At 42.8% G+C, this 22,297-nt stretch overlaps 1 protein-coding gene across 1 annotated transcript in view; it reads left to right on the plus strand.

The window, feature by feature from the left end:
- The window catches only part of LOC134586245 (CD109 antigen-like), a 368,983-nt gene that overhangs the window by 72,270 nt on the left and 274,416 nt on the right, over positions 1-22,297 (plus strand). Inside the window, exon 4 of the mRNA XM_063441738.1 lies at positions 9,029-9,256. Within this exon, the coding sequence (XP_063297808.1) occupies positions 9,029-9,256 (228 nt within the window). The remainder of the gene's footprint in view (positions 1-9,028; positions 9,257-22,297) is intronic.

Raw genomic sequence — 22,297 nt, forward strand, 5'->3', positions numbered from 1 at the left:
CCCTGCACGGTGGTTGGGGGCCCTAAATAATAATGGGGGGGACCTACTGTCCTCCTCCCCCGGCCCCCACCCCTGAGCGGTGGGTGGGGGCAATAAATAAAAATGGGGGACACACACCTAATGTCCTCCCCCCGGCCTCCACCCCTGCGCGGCGGGTAGGGGCCCTAAATAAAAATCCCCCCCAGGTGACTATAGCGAGTAGGGACTGAATTTACGAATACTAAGTAATCTTTAGTAAATGTGGCTGAAAGACCAATTTAGGTCTTTCAGCCTTTTGGTAGATAGCTCCCTAATACTGTGGGAATTAGGGTGTTATCTACTAAGTGGCTGCTTATTTTATGTTATTTTTAAGTGATTTCCCTATCCACATTTGTTTGCAGGGCACTTGTCTTACTCTTACCCCCATTTTACTTCCTTTTGCAGCCCTCTCCCGAGTACAACAATGTACAGGTTTTATGGTGTTTTGGAAAGTTACAGTGCTTGCAAATTAGATTCTCTGGACTTTCTGCCTGGGTTGTCAGGCAGGTCCCTCAATTTGTTATTAATAAAATCAAATAATTATGCAAAAGATATAACACACACGTACAACCAATTGTACATGTATATGTATGTAATATCTTTGCATAATTATTTGATTTTTTAAATTACAAATTGAAGGACCTGCCTGACAACTGGATCTACACTGAGAGAAGGGAGTATTTATATATATATATAAAAAACAATAGTGATTTAGGCACTCACCCCTGAATAGAATACAGATATATCCTGCCTTTGGTGCATCCGTCATCCAAATATATACCAAAAGATAAATTGGAGCACTCAGAAGGACTTTTCCAAAGTGGGTTTATTGGTGCAAAAAAAAAAAAAAAAAGTTACTTCAAAGTGTAAATCCTCTTTTTCGACCCCTCAGGGTCATATAATATATATATATATATATTAGCAGGAAACCGGCACTCAAGGATTTGATCAAGATAGTTTACTAAAGATTCAACGTTTCAGCTCCTCTATGGAGCTTTCATCAGGACAGGTATATCCTGATGAAAGCTCCCTAGAGGAGCTGAAACGTCGAATCTTTAGTAAACTATCTTGATCAAATCCTTGAGTGCCAGTTTCCTGCTATTTTCTACAATTGAGCTACCAGAGCACCAGGTATATATTTTTTTCTAATTTGGAGTGCAGGGGATTTCTATAGATAGATAGATAGATAGATAGATAGATAGATAGATAGGGATATATAGAAGGCTTGGCCTGTAATTGTGGGAGGCACTATCATCCCTATTTAAACCCAGTAAGCCACTGCTTGCCTGTAGTCGACGATCTCGGAAGTGATTCGCTTTACTTCCGGTTCATGTGATCCCGATGTAATTTCCTGCCTGCCGGCAGTTGCTTTGTGTTAGGCCTGATGATCTTCATGTGTGTTCCAGTCAGCTCTGCCCAGCTGCCAGCGAGACCCTCAGCCATCAGGTCCGATACCCGACGGAGTCAAGCGTCCCCTCTACTGGAAGCATTCTCGTGGCTCCACTTTCCCGGTTTCCGGCTTCCAACCGTAAGTCACGCTGCGGTACCGTTACCCCAGCTCGTTTTACATCCAGGGTCTGGATACCTTCCTGGTTCCCCCTGCCCGGCTGCGTATCTCTCTGCGGGAATCACCACGTGGAAGCCGGTGAGAGGGAGTAACTCATGCCATACTCGTCATTACGCTCAGGCGAACAAGTCACTCATGAGGGGAGGAGGGTGTTTGTAATAGTTAATCAATAAGTTTAGTTAGAGAGGGAAGTTTGGGCACTTGTTAATACATAATGTACATGTCACATCGGTTGCCTTAGCACTTAATTATTAATGTCGGCATTTAAGGGTAAACCGCTACATCCAGAATCACCCTGTACATTTGTTACAGGAAAGAGCCAGGCACAGTTCCTTACCTATACATATGCTGCCTGAACACACTTGCAACTCTTCAGAGCCAATTTCACTTCCAGCTGTCATCACAGGCTTTCTTCATTAAACTCTACACTGACAGCTCAGTTACAGTTGTGGTTCTCGCCATCAGTTGGCGGTGGGTTGCATGACTAAACGGGTGCATCAAACACGCCACTTGTACCGTTCACTAGGTGAACCCTCCGACTCTCTGGGGTCCCCGGCGACGAGTTACAACCATATTCGCCCCCCACGTACACACAGGGTACGGGGCGTGTAAAGGGATCCCCTTTGATTTTTGCCGCATACCGGCTTCGTTTAGCCAAACGGTTAATAGATTAACCCCTTTACAAACGTGCGGTCCATTTCGTGGACATCTCCATATTTCGTGCGGCATTTGCCGATTTCAATCATAGCACTGCTATTCCCCCCCATTTAACCCCTTAAGGACCAAACATTTGGAATAAAAGGGAATCATGACATGTCACACATGTCATGTGTCCTTAAGGGGTTAAGCTTGTTTCAGCTTTTCATATGCCAGATAGTCATAGTCTGGCTGATATCGCCACATTATGGCTTTTAAAATGTTAATTGGTTACTTGCATTTAATGTTTTGCAAACTTTAGTTTATTCCACATTTATTCACATTACAGTAGAAGTTAAACTCCGGTCGTAACAGAGCTGGTAAAGCTTTTCATTTTTTTTGCAATTGTCCTATTTATAGTTAAATCCCCTTCTCATAATATTTTAAAGCGCTACGGAATCTGTTGGCACTATATAAATGGCAATAATAATAATTCAATTTAAACAGCTATCAATGGCAAAGCATTTATTATGTCACTCTTTAAAAAAAAAAAAAAAACGTCCTTGTTATTCTATTCTCTAAAATATATGAAATCAGTATATCCTGACAGCAGTTAAGGTATAATTTTATTATTGTATTTCTTCTTAAGCATAGCTAATGTGTTTTATATAAGTATGCTAAACCAGGCAAAATTATGCTTATATTCTGTCTTGTGCATTGCCAAAAAAAAAGAAAATCACACTTCAGTACAAACTTTCATTTATTTGTATGAACTGCCTCATACCTTGCAGTTAAAGTTCATTTTGCTTATACAGCATTGTGAAACCATTTTCTTTCAATTAAAACGGCATTGCATCTTGCATTTCGCTTAGTTTACCAAGTCTTCTTTCAGTCATCGCATTGCATCTTGCATTTCGCTTAATTTACCAAGTCTTCTTTCAGTCATCCGTTTCATTGTATATATGTCTTAATTAAAAACAAACTGCAATATCCTAATCAGGATGTCTTATGGCAATTAAGGTCATACATTCACTGTGTATTTTTCCTTAAACCATAGCTAAAGTGTTTTATTGGTATATAAAAGTGTGTTAATGGCTTTATATTATGCTCCACTTCTGTCCCTGGCATCTCATGGTCCTAATTACACTAGGCTATATATAAATTTGATGACAATTCAGTTAGTTTTATCTTCTCTCCTCTTACAGATCTTATAATTACTGTTACTGATTGCTACCATGCTGTTGTGCGCTATTATACACTTTACACACTTTTTACATGTCCGCTAAACATCAAAAGCTCAAACCTGTTAGCAAGTTACGGATCATTCTTTCCACTACAGTATACGTTATACAGGGCAGTTAGCAGGTACGTTAACTAAAACCAGTTGGGGCAGTGGTGTATCCTGGTTTTGTGCTGCCCTAGGCAGGACAAAACTCAGGCGCCCCTCTCCCCCCCCCCCCGTGCCAGCCCCACCCAACCCTTCCCCCCGTCCCACCTTCTAAATACACACACACACATTCACTGACAAATACGCATACACTAGCTAACAGACACACACTCACAGGCAAACACACTCACACTTACAGACACACTCACTAGCAGAAACACACAGTCAGACACACACACACATTAACAGACACACACACACACATTAACAGACACACACACACACACATTAACAGACACACACACACACACACACAGTCAGACACACACACACATTAACAGACACACACACAGTCAGACACACACACAGTCAGACACACACACAGTCAGACACACACACAGTCAGACAGACAGACAGTCAGACAGACAGACAGACAGACAGACACAGTCAGACACACACACACATTAACAGACACACACACACACATTAACATGTGTATATATATTTTTTAATTTAACCTACCCCCCAGCCTCCTTACCTTTGGGAATGCTGGGGGGGGTCTCTTTCTCCCTGGTGGTCCAGTGGCTGCCGGCTGGGCGTGCAGGCTGCTGTGCGCTGGCGGGTAGGCGGCTGGCGAGGGAGCTCTTCCTCTGAGCGCTCTGCTCAGCTCCCTCGCGCGCCGTAGAGTGAGGCTGGGAGCCGGAAGATGACGTCATATTCCGGCTCCCAGCCTCACTCTGCGGCGCGCGAGGGAGCTGAGCAGAGCGCTCAGAGGAAGAGCTCCCTCGCCAGCCGCCCGCCCAGCCCATTAGCCCGACCGGCAGCCCAGTTAGCCGCAAGGCTAACAAGGCATTTGCCCTGGGCATTTGGGGGCGGCGTTTTTTGCCGCCCCCTGGAAAATGCCGCCCAAGGCAAATACCTTGTTTGCCTTGCGGCTAAAACGCCCCTGAGTTGGGGTTAGGACAAGGTTTAAGCTCTCGCCAATTTAGGTATGGTCCGGTAGGCCTCCTCGCCTATAAGTCAAGTGGTCCTGCAAGGCATACAATCAGCCTTCCGTTCAGAGGTTCAAACCCAACGCATAGTTATAGCCTTGCATCAAGTCATAGTTAGGGCCTTACCCGTCACGGGCAATCGATTTTACATTCTTTTACATGTGACAGAGAGCCCAACACCCCGCCACCCACCTCAGTAGCACAAAGGCCCCACGAGCCAAATCATAGGTAGAGCCTCTCAAAGCCACTTGGCAAGTAGTCAGGGCGTCACCTGTAACCTACATAAGCTAGTTAATACAATTTTGCCTGTAATCACCACCCTGGGTCACTGCAGATCTATACGGTACCTTACTAACCAGGCCATCTGCCTCGCTTCCTTAGCATGTCTAACACTTCTATACAAGGAGATGTTCTGTCAGTACCAGCACCCATCTCAGGGCAGGCTCGCAGAGAATACTATACAAACACCGACTGGGGTCATTTACACACGGTATTGTTTCTAAGGCATTTTTCCAACACCTTCCAGCGCCATATGCTCAGCAGCAACCAATACATCCCCAAATCCTGAGAAAGAATAAGATTGGCTTTCTGTGAATATCTAAATAATGATCTGCTGTAAATATGTATCTGACTTGTAAGAATCGCTTCTTATATTTCTGCCCTCTTTTACAGGTCTAACCTCACGTCAGTTTTGGCACACCTCAACTGACTTTGCTCTTACTACTATTGCTTCTTTAATATTGTTTCATACATCCTTGGAATGTGCCGTACACATACATACATATACACACACACACACACACACACTCCAAGGTCTTGCACACGCCAAGGCGCAATCTCCAGCCACAGATAAACAATGATCATGAAGGAGAGCTCTTACTGGATTTTTCAACCAAACTCCAATATTTATTGTAAATACAGTCACATTACATCAACATTGCAGTCAATACAAGACTCATCAGGATCATTCATTAGGACTGCAATATTGAGTCCAGTAGTATACTCAGGAAAATGAATCTGGAGGAAGTGTCTACTGTTTAATCTTAAGACAGCGGAAGGCTCTGGGATAAAAACATTTATGGTGCATACTTTGAGATATAGTATTCGGCTCCTCTACTGATAGAAAATCGTCTAGATAATTGTATAATTATGGCCAGTTACTTATATAGAAGACAGCTACCATTACTGAAAATGTTGCAGATTGCACCTTACCTAATGTGGCAGACCTGGTATCATTCCCTGAGGTTGCACGAACCTATGTTTAGTTCTGCCGAACAGACCAGCACCCCTCTGTTTGGGAAATGAATAGAACTTGTGTAGTCCCCCTCTTTATTGACTTAGAACACTGACCATCCCTGTCTGTTAACTGCAATTAAAGGATTAATTTGAGGGCTTTCCCTGGGTAGCCACCCTTTGTATAACCAAATGCATGTGGTCGAGTGCATGACAGGCATTTTCTCTCCCGAACACAGACAGCAGTACTTGGCTGTCGAGTGCAGGGAACTCATTTTGACTACAAGTTCTCGCAAACCCCGGTTAAGATGGTACTGCTGCCTGTACACATTCTCGAACAACTACACGAACCATGCTTGGGAGATAGGATCTACCAACTGGGGGAGCATTCAATAGCTAAGAGCCAGGGTGAGCGTTCGTCGGTGTTCATATAGGAAATCCTGAATTGAGACCGGCCACTGCCCTGGATTCTCTTGAATTCTTTTGGGGCATCACCTTGTGGCTGACCTGTCAAAACTCCTGAATAGCAATCCCATTTCAGCAAACCGATCTGGGTGCTTTTAAGATATGCTGGGCGCTCAGACACAGGCTATTCAGGGATACAATAATTGTGGGGTTCCTGTAATGTTTTATTATGTTTTCCAGTGTTTCGTGAGATTTAATGTTCGTCCCTGTAACTGAGAGATAATTGAGTTGGCATGTTTCCCTGCTCAATTATCTCTCAGACCCAGAGACTCTTGGGAAAAACCCCTGTAAACTTGCTAAAGAGACCCCATACTATGGGGCTCTGCATAAAAAGCCAAGTGTGGGCTAATAAAAGGTCAGTTGAATCCCAGAACTGTGTGTCGTCCAGTTACTGGGGGAATGGGGTAAAACCACAGAACAGCGTTTCTTTCCAGCTCTAGAGGATTCCAGCAGAGATCTTGTATCTTAGGATTGCAGCTCCACTACACCTAAGAACAAAATAGATCTGCCCAATTTGTCTTTAAGCCCCTGTATTCAACTCTTTTGTAACTGGAAGTAGTATGACTCTTAGTGGCCAAATTGGATTCGATAGATCATAAATCAGTGGAGTGGGAATTGAAGGCCTCAAAAGCACAAGTTGGTGGTTTACTACCTGCAAAATGATGGCAGAATATTTCTGTGTCTAATATGCTCTGATCATTATTTACAGGCAGAGTGGAACATTTATCCAGTCTAAGTACTGAATCGTTAACTTAAGAGCAGAGTCCCAAGGCACTAGTAACTGAAATCCCAATGGATGAAGACACAAGATACTCCATTATCTCAGTGTAGACCATTCTCCATGTTAAGGATCTTAATGTGCTGGGAAAACTGGAAAATATGCTCTGTACCTTCTGACATCCAAAAAGAAAGGCTAGAGATACAGGCTCAACCTTAGAAGATTCTTTCAGGTATAAGGCCCTGCAGACTCTGGCTATCAAATGGTATACTTGAGAAAACTCTGGAGATCCTGAAATAGGCTGAATATACCTCATCCAAGGATGATACCATATCTCTGAATGTATCCATCTACAAGGATTCCTCAGAGGATTTGTTCTGGCAAAATGTCCAGAGGATCCGAGTGCCAACAGCTTCTATGATGTCTTGAGATACCTCCTGTTTGATATTGCATAATATACCGCACAAGGGTAGATGAGCTTGTAGCCACTTTCAGACAGTCTACACAGAGACTTGATACTTTAGTTTTACAAGGCTCTCTTATCATATGCCTCACAAAGGATTCTTTAGGATGACTTCCCTTGTATGATCTGGAGGATTTTCTTCCTGTAGAGCTATCATAGGGAATTCCAATTATTCATAGGCACTCTTGTTTGGTGAACATACAGTTCCTACAGAAGTAGGATTTTAGGACTCTTGTTTGGTAAGGACGGAAAAAATAGAATTGCTTACCTATGTCTCTTAGCGTGTACAAAAAAAGGTTCTTTAATAAAGAAAAAAATAAAATAAAAACTTTCCAAAAACAAAAAGGAATTCAAAATAAGATCATCACGGCACACAAATCTACTTTAATAAAAAATAAAAAAATAAAAAACTATGAGAAAAAAAAAATGGTGCTTTTGATTCTTAAAAGGGGGAGCCAATACAACACTGTAACCACCGCAACCAGACTTACATTTCAGAATACGTAAAAACGGCATGGCATTCGATTCGCGCCTTCACATTAACTGGGATTAAACTCAGATGAAAAAAATGTGGATGGCCACAAAAGAAAGTATAGAAACTTTAGGAATCTGTTATAGAAGCCTCCAAAGCAAAAACCAAAGCAGTAAATGCACAAACACTGGTCGAAAGGCTGAGATAGAGGAATAGAGAATAGCAGCTAATACCCATTACCAAGTACAGAGGCATAGAAATAAGATAAAGTGTCAAATAGTCGTGAATACCTAAAACCAAATAGAGGCACAGAATAAGAGAATAAAAGTGTTGTGCATTAGAGAAATCACGAGGTATAAAAATCAGTGAATAAAGCGGAGATAAAGTGCAAAGGTATTTTACAAGTCACAGAGGCATAGAAAAAAAAAATGAATAAAGCGGTGAATGCATAATAAAAAAGACACAGAGGCCTTGCAATCTGTGAATCCAGTGGCTGTTTTGACAGGCACAGGGGTCTAGGAATAATCAGAACAAATTGTTTAATAAGGAAAGGTACATTCAGATATTATCTGGTGTCCAAGTACATCCTGGGGATGTTACGTTTTACCCAACATCTAGGGGATGTTACTATTGCCCACTTTAATGGTACTCATTTTATATACCTCAGAGGGAATTCTCGCCAGTGAATTTAGCAGCTATATTAAAAAGGCACAACAGAGGACTAGGAATGAGTGAATCCAGAGGCTAAAATAAAAGCCATAGAGGCCTAGGTATAAGTGAATGGTGCGGCTATATTAGAAGCCATAAAAGGTCTAGGAATAAGTAAAACCAGCGGCTATATTTAAAGGCACAGAGGCCTAGTAATAATTGAATCTAGTGGCTTTGATAAAAGACACAGAAGCCTAAAAATACGACTGATGGAAAATTCAAATTAGCAGGAAACGCTTACCATTCTGATGAAACCGATAAAGGGTAGAAGGGGTATATGCATTTATATGCTCTGTATCTGCATGACTATTCTTTTTAAGACACTAATAAGCCATTATTTAACCATTTTCTTTTCTCTTTTGTTTACAGCTGCCAAAGAATTCATCCTCCTCAATTTCCTACAACTTGAATATAAGAGGAATGCAACAAAATATATCCCTTTTCTCCAGTACATTGTGGCTCAGACTGGCACCTGTATATGTTTTTATAGAAACTGATAAAGTTACCTACAAACCTGGACAAGCAGTAAAAATTAGAACAATTTCTACATTTCATGATAAGAGTCCATACAATGGAAATGTGGCCCTTGTTGTGAGGGTATGTGTATTAGTTTTTATGCACTGTAATTACTTTTATTTATTATTCAGTTAGTGTTTTATTTATTATAAATTATTACTTGTAAATATAATTATGTCTCTCCCCTGTCTGTCTATCTAATCATGGTTTTGAATATCCTTCTCTATAGATGATGTCATATGTGCATACATGGCATCTGCCACCATTTCTGATGGCAGCTAAAATAATTGTTGCCCATGACTGTAGCGAGCAATGTAAACTAGTAAGTGTACAGCCTGTATAAAAGTATAAGTTTGCTGTCCCCTCAAAATAATTCAACACAGCCATTAATGTCTAAACCGTTGGTAACAAAAGTGAGTACAACCCTAAGTGGAAATATTTTGTGTGGCTACCATTATATTCCAGCACTGCCTTAACCCTCATGGGCATGGAGTTCACTAGACCTTCACAGGTTGCCACTGGAGTCCTCTTCCACTCCTCCATGAAGACATCACAGAGCTGGTGGATGTTAGAGACCTTGCGCTCCCCCACCTTCTGTTTGAGGATGCCCCACAGATGCTCAATAGGGTTTAGGTCTGGAGACATGCTTGGCCAGTCCATCACCTTTACCTTCAGCTTCTTTAGCAAGGCAGTGGTCGTCTTGGAGGTATGTTTGAATATGTTGGAATACTGCCCTGCGGCCCAGTCTCTGAAGGGAGGAGATCATGCTCTGCTTCAGTATGTCTCAGTACATGTTGGCATTCATGGTTCCCTTAATGAACTGTAGCTCCCCAGTGCCAGCAGCACTGTCTTTGTACTCCTCACCTGGTTGATGCCACACACGCTTGACACCATCTGAACCAAATAAGTTTATCTTGGTCTCATCGGAACACAGGACATGGTTCCAGTAATCCATGTCCTTAGTCTGCTTGTCTTCAGCAAACTGTTTGCGGGCTTTCTTGTGCATCATCTTTAGAAGAGTCTTCCTTCTGGTATGACAGCCATGCAGACCAATTTCATGGTCTGAGCACTGACAGGCTGACCCCCCACCCCTTCAACCTCTGCAGCAAGGCTGGCAGCACTCATATGTCTATTTCCCAAAGACAACTTCTGTATATGACGCTGAGCACGTGCACACAACTTCTTTGGTTGACCATGGCGAGGCCTGTTCTGAGTGGAACCTGTCCTGTGAAAACGCTGTATGGTCTTGCCCACCATGCTGCAGCTCAGTTTCAGGGTCTTGGCAATCTTCTTATAGCCTAGGCTTATGTAGAGCAACATGTTTTAGCTCCTCTGAGAGTTCTTTGCCATGAGGTGCCATGTTGAACTTCCAGTGACCAGTATGAGAGAGTGTGAGAGCAATGACACCAAATTTAACACAACAGCTCCCTATTCACACCTGAGACCTTGTAACACTAACGAGTCACATGACACCGGGGAGGGAAAATAGTTAACTGGGCCCAATTCGGACATTTCCACTTAGGGTTGTACTCACCTTTGTTGCCAACGGTTTAGACATGAATGGCTGTTTGTTGAGTTCTTTCGAGGGGACAGCAAATTTACACTGTTATACAGGCTGTACACTTACTACTTTACATTGTAGCAGAGTGTCATTTCTTCAGTGTTTTCACATGAAAAGATATAATAAAATATTTATACAATTGTGAGGGGTGTACTCACTTGTGTGAGATACTACACATACACTTACAATTATAAACGCAACACTTTTGTTCCCCCCCCCCACATTTTTCATGAGCTGAACTCAAAGATCTAAGACATTTTCTATGTACACAAAAGGCCTATTTCTCAAATATTGTTCACAAATCTGTCTAAATCTCTAAATCTATGTTAGTGAGCACTTCTCCTTTGCCGAAATAATACATCTACCTCACAGGTGTGGCATATCAAGATGCTGATTAGACAGCATGATTATTGCACAGGTGTGCCTTAGGCTGGCCACAATAAGAGGTCACTCTCAAATGTGCAGTTTTATCACACAGCACAATGCCACAGATGTCGCAATTGAGGGAGCGTGCAATTGGCATGCTGACTGCAAGAATGTCCACCAGAGCTGTTGTCCGTGAATTGAATGTCCATTTCTCTACCATAAGCCATCTCCAAAAGGTGTTTCAGAGAATTTGGCAGTACATCCAACCGGCCTCACGACCACAGACCATGTGCAAACCACACCAGCCCAGGACCTCCACATCCAGCGTCTTCACCTCCGAGATAGTCTGAGACCAGCCACCTGGACAGCTGCTGCAACAATTGGTTTGCATAGCCAAAGAATTTCTGCACAAGCTGTCAGAAACTGTCTCAGGGAAGCTCATCTGCTTGCTTGTCATTCCTCATTGGGGTCTCAACCGGACTGCAGTTCGTTGTCGTAAACGACTTCAGGGGACAAAAGCTCACATTCCATGGCGTCTGGCACTTTGGAGAGGCATTCTCTTCACAGATGAATCACGGTTTTCACTGTATGGGGCAGATGGCAGACATAGTGTATGGAATAGTGTGGGTGAGCGGTTTGCTGATGTCAACATTGTGGATCAAGTGGCCCATGGTGGCGGTAGGGTTACGGTATGGGCAGGCGTATGTTATGGACAACGAACACAGGTGCATTTTATTGATGGCATTTTGAATGCACGGAGATACCGTAACGAGATCCTGAGGCCCATTGTTGTGCCATTCATCCACGACCATCACCTCATGTTGCAGCATGATCTCTACACAATTCCAGGAAGCTGAAAACATCCCAGTTCTAGCATGGCCAGCATACTCACTGGACATGTCACCCATTGAACATGTTTGGGATGCTCTGGATTGACGTATACGACAGCGTGTTCCAGGTCCTGCCAATATCCAGCAACTGTGCACAGCCATTGAAGAGGAGTGGACCAACATTCCACAGGCCACCATCAACAACCTGATCATCTCTATGCGAAGGAGAGGTGTTGCACTGCGTGAGACACCAGATACGGACTGGTTTTCGGACCCCCCTCAGAACCTCCCCAATACAGTAAAGCTGCACATTTTAGAGTTGCCTTTTATTGTTGCCAGCCTAAGGCACACCTGTGCAATAATCATGCTGTCTAATCAGCAACTTAATATGCCACACCTGTGAGGTGGATAGATTATCTCAGCAAAGGAGAAGTGCTCACTAACACCGATTTAGACAGATTTGTGAATATTTGAGAGAAATAGGCCTTTTGTGTACATTGAAAAAGTCTTAAATCTTTGAATAAAGCTCAAACAAAAGTTTTGCGTTTATAATTTTGTTCAGTATACACACACATATCTATCTGTTGCGGCACTAATTTCTATGGAGGATCCTTCAAAATTCTCCATAGATATGGTCTCAAGGTGAGCAAGACAATGCATTATTCGCACAGCTAGGGACATCTGCGGGAAGTGACAACATATGATGTTAGGCTGCTTTGCCTTTTATTAAGTTAGGCATTTGCCAAAACAAAGTAGTACCTAGTACCTTCAATGAAACGCCAAAATTGTTTTATGAGCATTTCATAAAGATTTTATCTTTTATGAAGTGCTCCACATTTTTGTATGGTGACAGAACCACTTTAAGCCTGAACACTACACTAAACTAATTAACTCTTATATTGCTTTAACCCTTACACTGTCACTAACCCCAATATAAACATATCACATAATTTAAAAGATATGTAAGTTGGAAAGATGTCCCAACATTTTAAAGTATATATATATATATATATATATTTATATATATTTTTTTTATCAGAATACCACTTTCGCCCTTACCAAGATGGAATCCTAAAACAATTGGGATATCTCTTCCATCTATGAATATATACATATGTGTACATAACATTGAACTATGCATTATGGTAATATAATGCCATTTTGAGGTTCTAGAAACTATAATAAACCACAAGATAACACTTTGAGTGGCTTTTAAATCTTCAGTTCCCCAACGATGGCCATATTTTCCTCTAACATAAAAATAAATAAAGTGCATATTAAATGATACTTTTACTTTAGGGTTAAGTTTCAAAGTAATGGACTAAATCTTCCATAATGCTCTTACGGCCATAATGCTGACAACACATCTGGGGATATGTACACCACAATATCTGTGTGCTAAAGTCTGCCTACTCATTAATTATAGGATAAATAAACAAAACATCACCTATCCTAGGAAGTGATAGTTTCCTTTTAATGTTTAGTAATAATGTAGCATAGTGTAGGCATTAATGTTTAGTGTAGTAAGTAGACATGGATGGACTTGGGCAAAAAATCTCCACAGACTTTTAAAGTCAGAGCAGCCCTATAGGGGGTGGGGTAGCATATTGTGCAATAACTAATGAAAAGCACACTTTAACCAAAGTGCTTATGTGAGTTTAATACCCCCTCAAAGGCATTCCATGGCAAGGAGCTCTGGCATAGCAAAATACCCCAAGCTAGGTCATCATAGATCAAGATAGTTTAATGAGATACTGTGCATTGTTTCTAGTGTCTCCATAAGTGAGGCACTAGCGGACAAAAAGGGGTACAAGGCTTGGAGAGGGTGTTGTGTGTTGAGGCTGCTTGTGGAGTACTTTGTGTTTGTAGGCTGCTTGTTAGGTTTCATTTGTGGAGGAATGTTTCTTGTGATGTTTCTTGTGCTTGTGATATATCACATGTGTAGAAACACTACCTTAAGGGTTGCATGCAGGCTTGGATTCCCCATTAACTGTTGTGTAGACAGTTTTCAGCATGTATTTTGAAGCTTAAGTGGACTAATTGGGAGAGATAAGCACCACAAGGCTTGTAGTGTCCTATATTGGCCAGTCAACCTCCTATGCTAGATAGAGATGCGAAGCAGTTTGAGGTCTCCATGGTCACGCTCCAATTTGAGGTGTCTCCTCATTCACACTCACTGAATCCACCCCTCATCTCTGAGCATGGTGGCGCTCTGACTTTTGTGAATCCTACCATTCAGTAAACGCTGGTCCCTACCACAAGTATCCATGGAATGGCCGCAGCACTTCTGTGAACAGGGACAAGGCTCCCACTGACTTGGCAATCACATCGCAGAGTTCCTGTGATATTGGCTTCACTGCCCATTGGACAAGGACATCAGAAATAAGCTTCTGGTGGAATGCCCTAGACCAATGTTGTTGGACAAGGTGTCTTTTACTCCAGAATTCGACACAGTCTATGTCACATTCACCACAAAATCCATGAAGGTTTGGAACAGGGTTTTTGCTCTGTGCAAGAGGAGCTGCTGGATGCCAGTGGCCTTCTAAAAGATCTTAGTGATAGTGGATGCGGCGCTGACTGACCATGCTCCTGGATGCTCTGGAGATGGGCACAACATGCCTTATTTAGCATTGTAAACCAGTAGTCCCAGAATCACCTGCTTCCAAATGTAAAACCCACTGTATACATTTGGTTACAATGCCAACCACTCAGGACAGCATTCATGCCCCCCCATCTCTATTCGCTCTGGGGGATGGCCCTTGCTGCTGACACCAAATCCGGTCACCCTTCCGTTCCCAATAGGTAACACCACCATGGTAAGGGCAACAACCACAGCTTTATTTAAACCAGCACAACCAAATACTGTTAACTGCTGGTTTTACCAAGGTACACTTTAACCCCTTAAGGACACATGACATGTGTGACATGTCATGACTCCCTTTTATTCCAAAAGTTTGGTCCTTAAGGGGTTAAACTTCTTCCAAAACCTCTTCAACCTGTCCGTCATCAACCAAATTCAGGCTGCGACTCTCCAAGCCCATCCAATCATGATTCATTTATCAAACTTGCTGGTGCAGGAAACCTGCCACTGCAGACCCCCACGGGGTTGAGGGGCATGTGTCTCCCAAAGCCAGCACCTGTTCAATTATTGATTGTAACCCAATATTAAATATATCCAAACTGATATGAGTAACTAAATCACTACGCATAACATTATCTCCTTCTAGTTCAACATGACAAATCACCAATCCACCCAAGCGTTGTAAGAATCATGATATTGTCATGTTGAAGCAACATCTACATGAAGTGACATCTACCTCTCTAAACCCCTTTGTCGTTGTGCACTCTTGACCCAGGCAATTACCACCAGCATGGATCAGTAGAATCAGCAGTATAACTGGTTCCCTCACATACCGCCAAAGTTTTCACTCCAGATAAAATAGCTGCCAGCGCAAGCCCTGATCCCACACCACCTAACCTTGACCTGGTGATGAGCCATCACAAGATTCTGGTCATATGACCTCTGGTCTGCCTGACCAGCTTCCCAATAAATGAAAGAATGTCTATATCCAAGCATTTAGAGAATAACTAGAAATAAAGAAAAAACGAACATTAGCCAAACCCAGGCACCTATAAAAGGTGTGGACGAGCATACAATCAAAATCTGCTCGATTCCCACTGACTCAGCAGCCCAATCGAAGAATCTGACAGACCTAACCTGCTTACATGCATAGTTGGACCGATCCAAAATGAATGAGTTGAGTAACCACTATCATCCACTCCTAACGAGCTCAACACCAACATAAACACTCTAGTGAATGGATAAGAACCGACCTATATGCATGCAACAAAAAGGAACCCACAACACTGGGATTAATCTCCAAATAATGGTGGCTCCTATCCTAATCACTCTACTACTACCTATATGATCAGTATTACATCACCAAATCAAAAATTCCACTTCATTTTCACACTAAAGAACAACTTTCCTAAAAAGAGGGTGACTGAGTGAGCTCTAGAACTTGGAGCCACCAATCTGCCAACTCATAGAGCTGCATAAAAAGGATTGCCTGAAATGGGAAAATCTAAATAGCAGGCAGGATCCCACCTATGTTTACCAGCAAGTGCACAAATACAATGACCGCCATCAGTATACATCTCCAGCAGTGCAATACCCACAAATGCTTTAGTCACATCTAACCATCCCATGAAGTGCTTCAAAATTTAAAGAGCTGACCTACTCTGTTCCACTGACATGGATGTTCCCCGATGCTGCAAGTCAGACAGAAAGGCTAAAGTGCATGACAAATCTATTGACCCCAGACGGTGAGGTATGCTGTCCAAGACCTCCCAATCAATTCAGTCAAGTTACAAAACTGAGGTTCCAGAAGCATTCATGGCACTCCACAAGCCTCTGTCTCTGGAGTCTCCTCCCGAAATTGATCCTACTGGAAGCAAGAAAGAGTTGGCAATTACATTAGACACCTGGCACATGCACCGGAACCAATCATCGCAATAAACCAGAAGAGAACCCAAAGATAACTGGTTCAGGACATGGACCACACTAAGGTTCTCTACGGAAAAGATCCTGCTGCTTTGCCAAAACCGAGACCCAGAGCTTGACCGACACTACAATCTGGAATAGCACCAAAAATAAATCTGACCATGGATTTTGCCTGCTTATCATAGCCCTCGGGAAAAAGGCACTAAAACCAACCAAGCCAAAGGCTCTGTAAACCGCTAAAAGACCAAGTTAGACGCTGTGTAACTGCGCCAAAATGTAACCCAAACGATGAGTAAAGTTAAAAAGTAGATGAATACCAACTGTAGCCAAGGAAAGTCGGTGTGTCTTAAAGCACACCCCATCAGCATGACCTACAGAAAAAAAAAAAAAAAAAAAACTGCCCAGTAGGGACAGCAGAATTTAAATGGCCCAATAGGGAGCCCCTCGGACATGATCCACCACAGATGATAACCGGAAGCTTGTCCTAGGGCAAGTGAAACCCCTTATTAACCAACTGTATCTCAATCCCCAGGCAGAAATAATTATACCAGAGACCCGTTTTCTCCCTGGCGCTTGGAACACCAAAATTCAGCATATCCCTATGAAAGTGGAACAACAAGTCTGTACAAACCCGAGTACCCGATGAACCCACAAAAAAAAAAATTGTCAAGATAATGCAGATGAACAAGCCCCTATCTGCAAAACCACCCATTCCAAAAAGTCACTGAATAACTATAATTAAATATAATTAATAATAATAATAATAATAATAATAGTAAAAACACAAAAAACAGCCCATCAGAAGGGACATGTCATAAAAGAAATTCCTATTAAACTGACAGCCCAGTAAATGAAAATAATCTGAATGACCTGACAAGAAACTAAATGCAGATTGAATTTCATATTTTGCCAACAGGGCCTTCCAGACAAACCAACTCCAAAGCTCAATCAAAAGACGCATATCTTACTCGACAGTAACAATGCTACCATTCACCAAAGATCCAAATGGGAAGGATAAATGGTGAATGAGCCGAAAGGTGCTCAGTTCATTTTTTGGAACCAAGCCCAAATGGGACACCTGCAAATTGTCAAAGTGACTGAGCCTAGCCTCCTTTTGAGGTTTCTCTGACAAGATACCCCGAACCAATGACAAATTAGGTGCAAATGATGCCTCCTGTGACAAAACCAAGAGAATGCATAAACCATACGTAAAACCTTTCCATAAAATTGACACATCCCTACACTTGGGGTACTGAACAAGCCATGTGAGCAGCCTTTCTGCCTTCAATGGGGTCCTTGGACGAAGTTCTTGGGAGTGACTTATTCAGCTTTAAACAATGCACTGTCAGTAGTGATATCGCGAACATGAAATTTTCCATTCGCGAACAGCGAACGCGAACTTCCGCAAATGTTCGCGAACGGGCGAACTCGGCAAACCGCCATAGACTTCAATAGGCAGGCGGATTTTAAAACCCACAGGGACTCTTTCTGGCCACAATAGTGATGGAAAAGTTGTTTCAAGGGGACCAACACCTGGACTGTGGCATGCCGGAGGGGGATCCATGGCAAAACTCCCATGGAAAATTACACAGTTGATGCAGAGTCAGGTGATTTATGCCCTTTATGGATTAAAACCAAACATTCCTAAATTGTTTGGAATAACGTGCTTTAAAACATCAGGAATGATGTTGTATCGATCAGGTAGTGTAAGGGTTACGCCCGCATCACAGTGACAGACCAAACTCCCCGTTTAACGCACCGCAAACAACCGCAAACAGTCCATTTGCACAACGGCAAACTCCCCATTTGCACAAGGTTGGATACCAAGCTAGCCATGGCCCGTTCCTTGTCCTCACTGATGTCATTGAAGGTCTCTTCCTCCACCCAGCCACGTACAACACCAAGGGTCCCCGAAAGGTGACAAGCCCCCTGTATTTTTTTTAATTTTTTTTAAATGTACACTACTGTTACACCAGATATGAGTTGCACTGGTGTGACACTGTGCCCTGGCAGGCCCTGAAACGCACACGTGTGAAGGAAACTGACTGCTATTATATTACAGTCAAAAATTTTTTTTTTTTAAATGCACGCTATTGTGACACCAGATATGAGTGGTGGCACTGGGACCACCTTAAAAATATTGGGTATCGCTAAAAATCATGGTCACTATATACTTTCTCTACAAACCTCTAAAACGAACCAAACTACTCATCCATCCGCTATACCACCTAGAACTAGTGCCCAGTTAAAATACTTGACTCTTACTTACCCACACTCAGTCATGCCACACACATTTCACCACTACTCTCACTAAATCCCTCTGACTACGGCTAAATTCATCTTCTACATCAGAACACTACTCCTAAGATTGGGTTGTATCCATGTATCGGGTCTTTCATTTAGAATAGGGGCAGCTTCAGTCTCCTTCAACACTGACACTCCATTATTAAAAGATTGGGCAGATGGAAATCCTCAGTCTACAACCGATATATTCCTCATCCCGAGAAAGAAATGAGGAAACCTTTTAAAAGTTTGGCTTTGTAAATTTGATGCAATAAGTGTGTTTTTCTTTAATACCTTTTCACCCTCTTTGCATGAACCAGATTTACATATATTACTAATATATTTCTGAACATATATTAGATATATTAGATTAATGACTATGGGGGATAATGTATAATAAACACAGGTTACAGGCTATGGGGGGGATAATGTATGATAAGCACAGGTTACTGGCTATGGGGGGGATAATGTATGTAACGGACCGTTTCAGCAGACAAGGGGTTAAAATCCGTTTAGGCGATCTTCCCCTTTCAGATATAAAGGCAGCTACTGTATTACACCAAACTCCCGAATTGAATACAAGTGAATGCACCAAACTCCCGAACTGCATACAAGGGAATAAGGTAGCACTCCAAACTCCCGAACCGAAACCTCACGAAAAGCTGCTAGCAGACGAACAGGAAAAGCTCCCAAGCGGCTTACATTCCTGGCAATCAGTCTCTAACAGCATACAGTGAATCCCCCCAAAGACGAGACAGAGCTCCATGTTGAGGGTCAAGCAGTGGTCTGGTTTATTATGGGCTACCCACCTGGTGGACACTCACCTAGTGGACCAGATGGAAGACTGTGACAAGGGACAGACATACACCAATTACAGACACACAGCAGTAAAACATCCCCACAATGCATCCTAATTCCCTCCCTCTATCCTGGAGATAATTGAGAAGTAATTCAATTATCTCCCAGGACAGAAGCAAGACACCATTATACACGTGGGGACACATAGACAGTAAAACACTTTAAAATGCATAAAGTCACCTTGTCTACATAAAACACAGACATTTCACATATCCCCAGATAGCTGGGATCTGAGTGCACAAAACTACCGAATAGCGCTCAGATCCTATTCACACAGTTCAATTGCCATGGAGCCAAAGTCTTTAACTACACAAATGGGCTCCATGGCATAGCTATCTGGGTTAACACATTCACATAAAATAACATACCGAATAGACATGTATTCGTTAAACTGTACGAACAGGATCCAGGCGACGGATGGCTCAGCGGTGTTCGTGCAAATAAGTGTCCGTTTTTAGTTCCATAGTTTAAGTGCCAAACACCGCTGGCCGTACGGGACTTTTTAAAATGGCCACGTGTTCGGTAAACGAACAAAGAACAAAGGCCACCCTGTATTCGTCAATTAAGCTGCGGTTAACCGCAGCTTCAGGGAGCTAAATTAGCGGCACACTCCAGCTCCTAGGTGGTTGCTCCTTCGGCAGTTTGTTCGGTAGATAAAATCTACCGAACACCCCGGCAGAAAGGCACGAATAAGCCTTTCTGCAGGGAAAATAAAGTCTTTCAAAGTCTGGACCATAGTACAAAGGCAGCAGGCGGGCAACCAGGCTTCTCCAATGCAATGTGGTGAGATTGCTCTTGTCACAATGTATAATAAACACAGGTTACTGGCTATGGGGAGGATAATGTATAATAAACACAGGTTACTGGCTATGGGAGGGGTAATGTATAATAAACACAGGTTACTGGCTATGGGAGGGATAATGTATAATAAACACAGGTTACTGGCTATGGGAGGATAATGTATAATAAGCAAAGGTTACTGGCTATGGGGAATAATGTATAATAAACACAAGTTACTGGCTATGGAGGATAATGTATAATAAACACAAATACAAAAAAAAAAATAATAATAATAATAATACAAAAAAAAAAGAATGCAGCTTCAGAATTAATCTAAATTGTATGCTGTCTAGGAGGTGGGAGGGTCTGCTGCTGATTGACTGGAATGTGTCTGCTGACTGTGAGGTACAGGGTCAAAGTTTACTCAATGATGATGAATGGGGGGCGGACCGAACATCGCATATGTTCGCTATCCGTGGCGAACGTGAACACGCTATGTTCGCCAGGAACTATTCGCCAGCGAACCGTTCGGGACATCACTAACTGTCAGGTTTGCTCCCCCACAATGGGAACACTCGTGCTTAAATAGACAGCTGCTATATATAACCTACACCTACCTTATTAAAGAGCCAACAGATGCCCTTCTTGTGACCTGCTGACAATCCTGCAGGTGTGCCGGTGGAAAGTGGGTGGGCAATATGGAGTCATAAACAGCAACCAAATGCTGCACTCCAATTGAGCTTGAATTGACATTTTTTCCTGCACTGCTAGTCATACTGATCAAGCACTGACCTCCACATACCTTGTAGGCACCCCAAATGAGGTTTAAATAGGTGAACAGTGACAGTGCCCTCTCAGGGAACCTACTAGTCGAAATACTTGCAAGTGTCACAAAGCCTTAAATCAATATCCAAATATTCTAAGAAATCAGCTTGTAACTTTTGTCTTCCAGCTCTTCAGCCCAGTGCAGATCGTTAAGGGGCAAAGCATAATGAGAGGGGTAGGCTTAACATGAGGGGTGGAGCCAAGTGATGCACACCCAGCCTTTCTAAAGAGCACCTGGGCAGTCTGCACCTACCTACATCTGCTAAACACACAAAAAAAACACAGCCCCTAAACATATTTTATTTGCATACTCTTCACTTATAAACACCTGCAGAGTGAGTGTCTGTCCAACTGGAAACCCTCCTCCTCTGAGCAACTCTGGTCTAGATGCTGTGTCTAGTAGAGAAACCTTAAATGGGCACTTTAGTGTTAGGAAACAAATGCTAACATGTTTTTCAGCCTCTGCTGCCCTCTGGGCATTGTAAAGACTTAACTAACCCTTTATTCACTTGCCTGATTCCAGCACTGAGGTCGCTTGGCTCTGGGTCGTGGTCCGCCTCCTCCGACATCATACGATGGAGGGACATAATGAGCATACATGGCGAGCACTGCGCATGCATTAGACCTTCCCCACAGGAAAGCATTTACCCAATGAGATTTTTTCTTCTTTTGCTGGACATCTTCATGCAGAGCATGAGGACCCTCAAACTCTGAAACTCCAGGAAGCGCCTCTAGTGGTGGTCTTGTAGAGAGTCATTAGAGACTGTCTACAAGTAGACATTGCAGTTTCTCTAAATAAAATTCAGCGAACAAGCTCTCTTCTAAGTGGTACTCTCAGTGGTGTATCCTGGTTTTGTGCGGCCCTAGGCAGGACAAAACTCAGGCGCCCCACTCCCGCCCGCGCCACCCCCCGCGCCACCCCTACCCAACCCTTCCCCTGCCTTCTAAATACACACACACACTCACATTCACTGACAGATACGCATACACTAGCTAACAGAAACACACACACACACACCCCAAGACAAACACACACACACACACCCCAAGACAAACAGACACACACACCCCCCAAGACAAACAGACACACACACACCCCAAGACAAACAGACACA

Source organism: Pelobates fuscus, chromosome 2, assembly GCF_036172605.1.
Source record: "Pelobates fuscus isolate aPelFus1 chromosome 2, aPelFus1.pri, whole genome shotgun sequence".
Classification (NCBI taxonomy): Eukaryota; Metazoa; Chordata; class Amphibia; order Anura; family Pelobatidae; genus Pelobates; species Pelobates fuscus.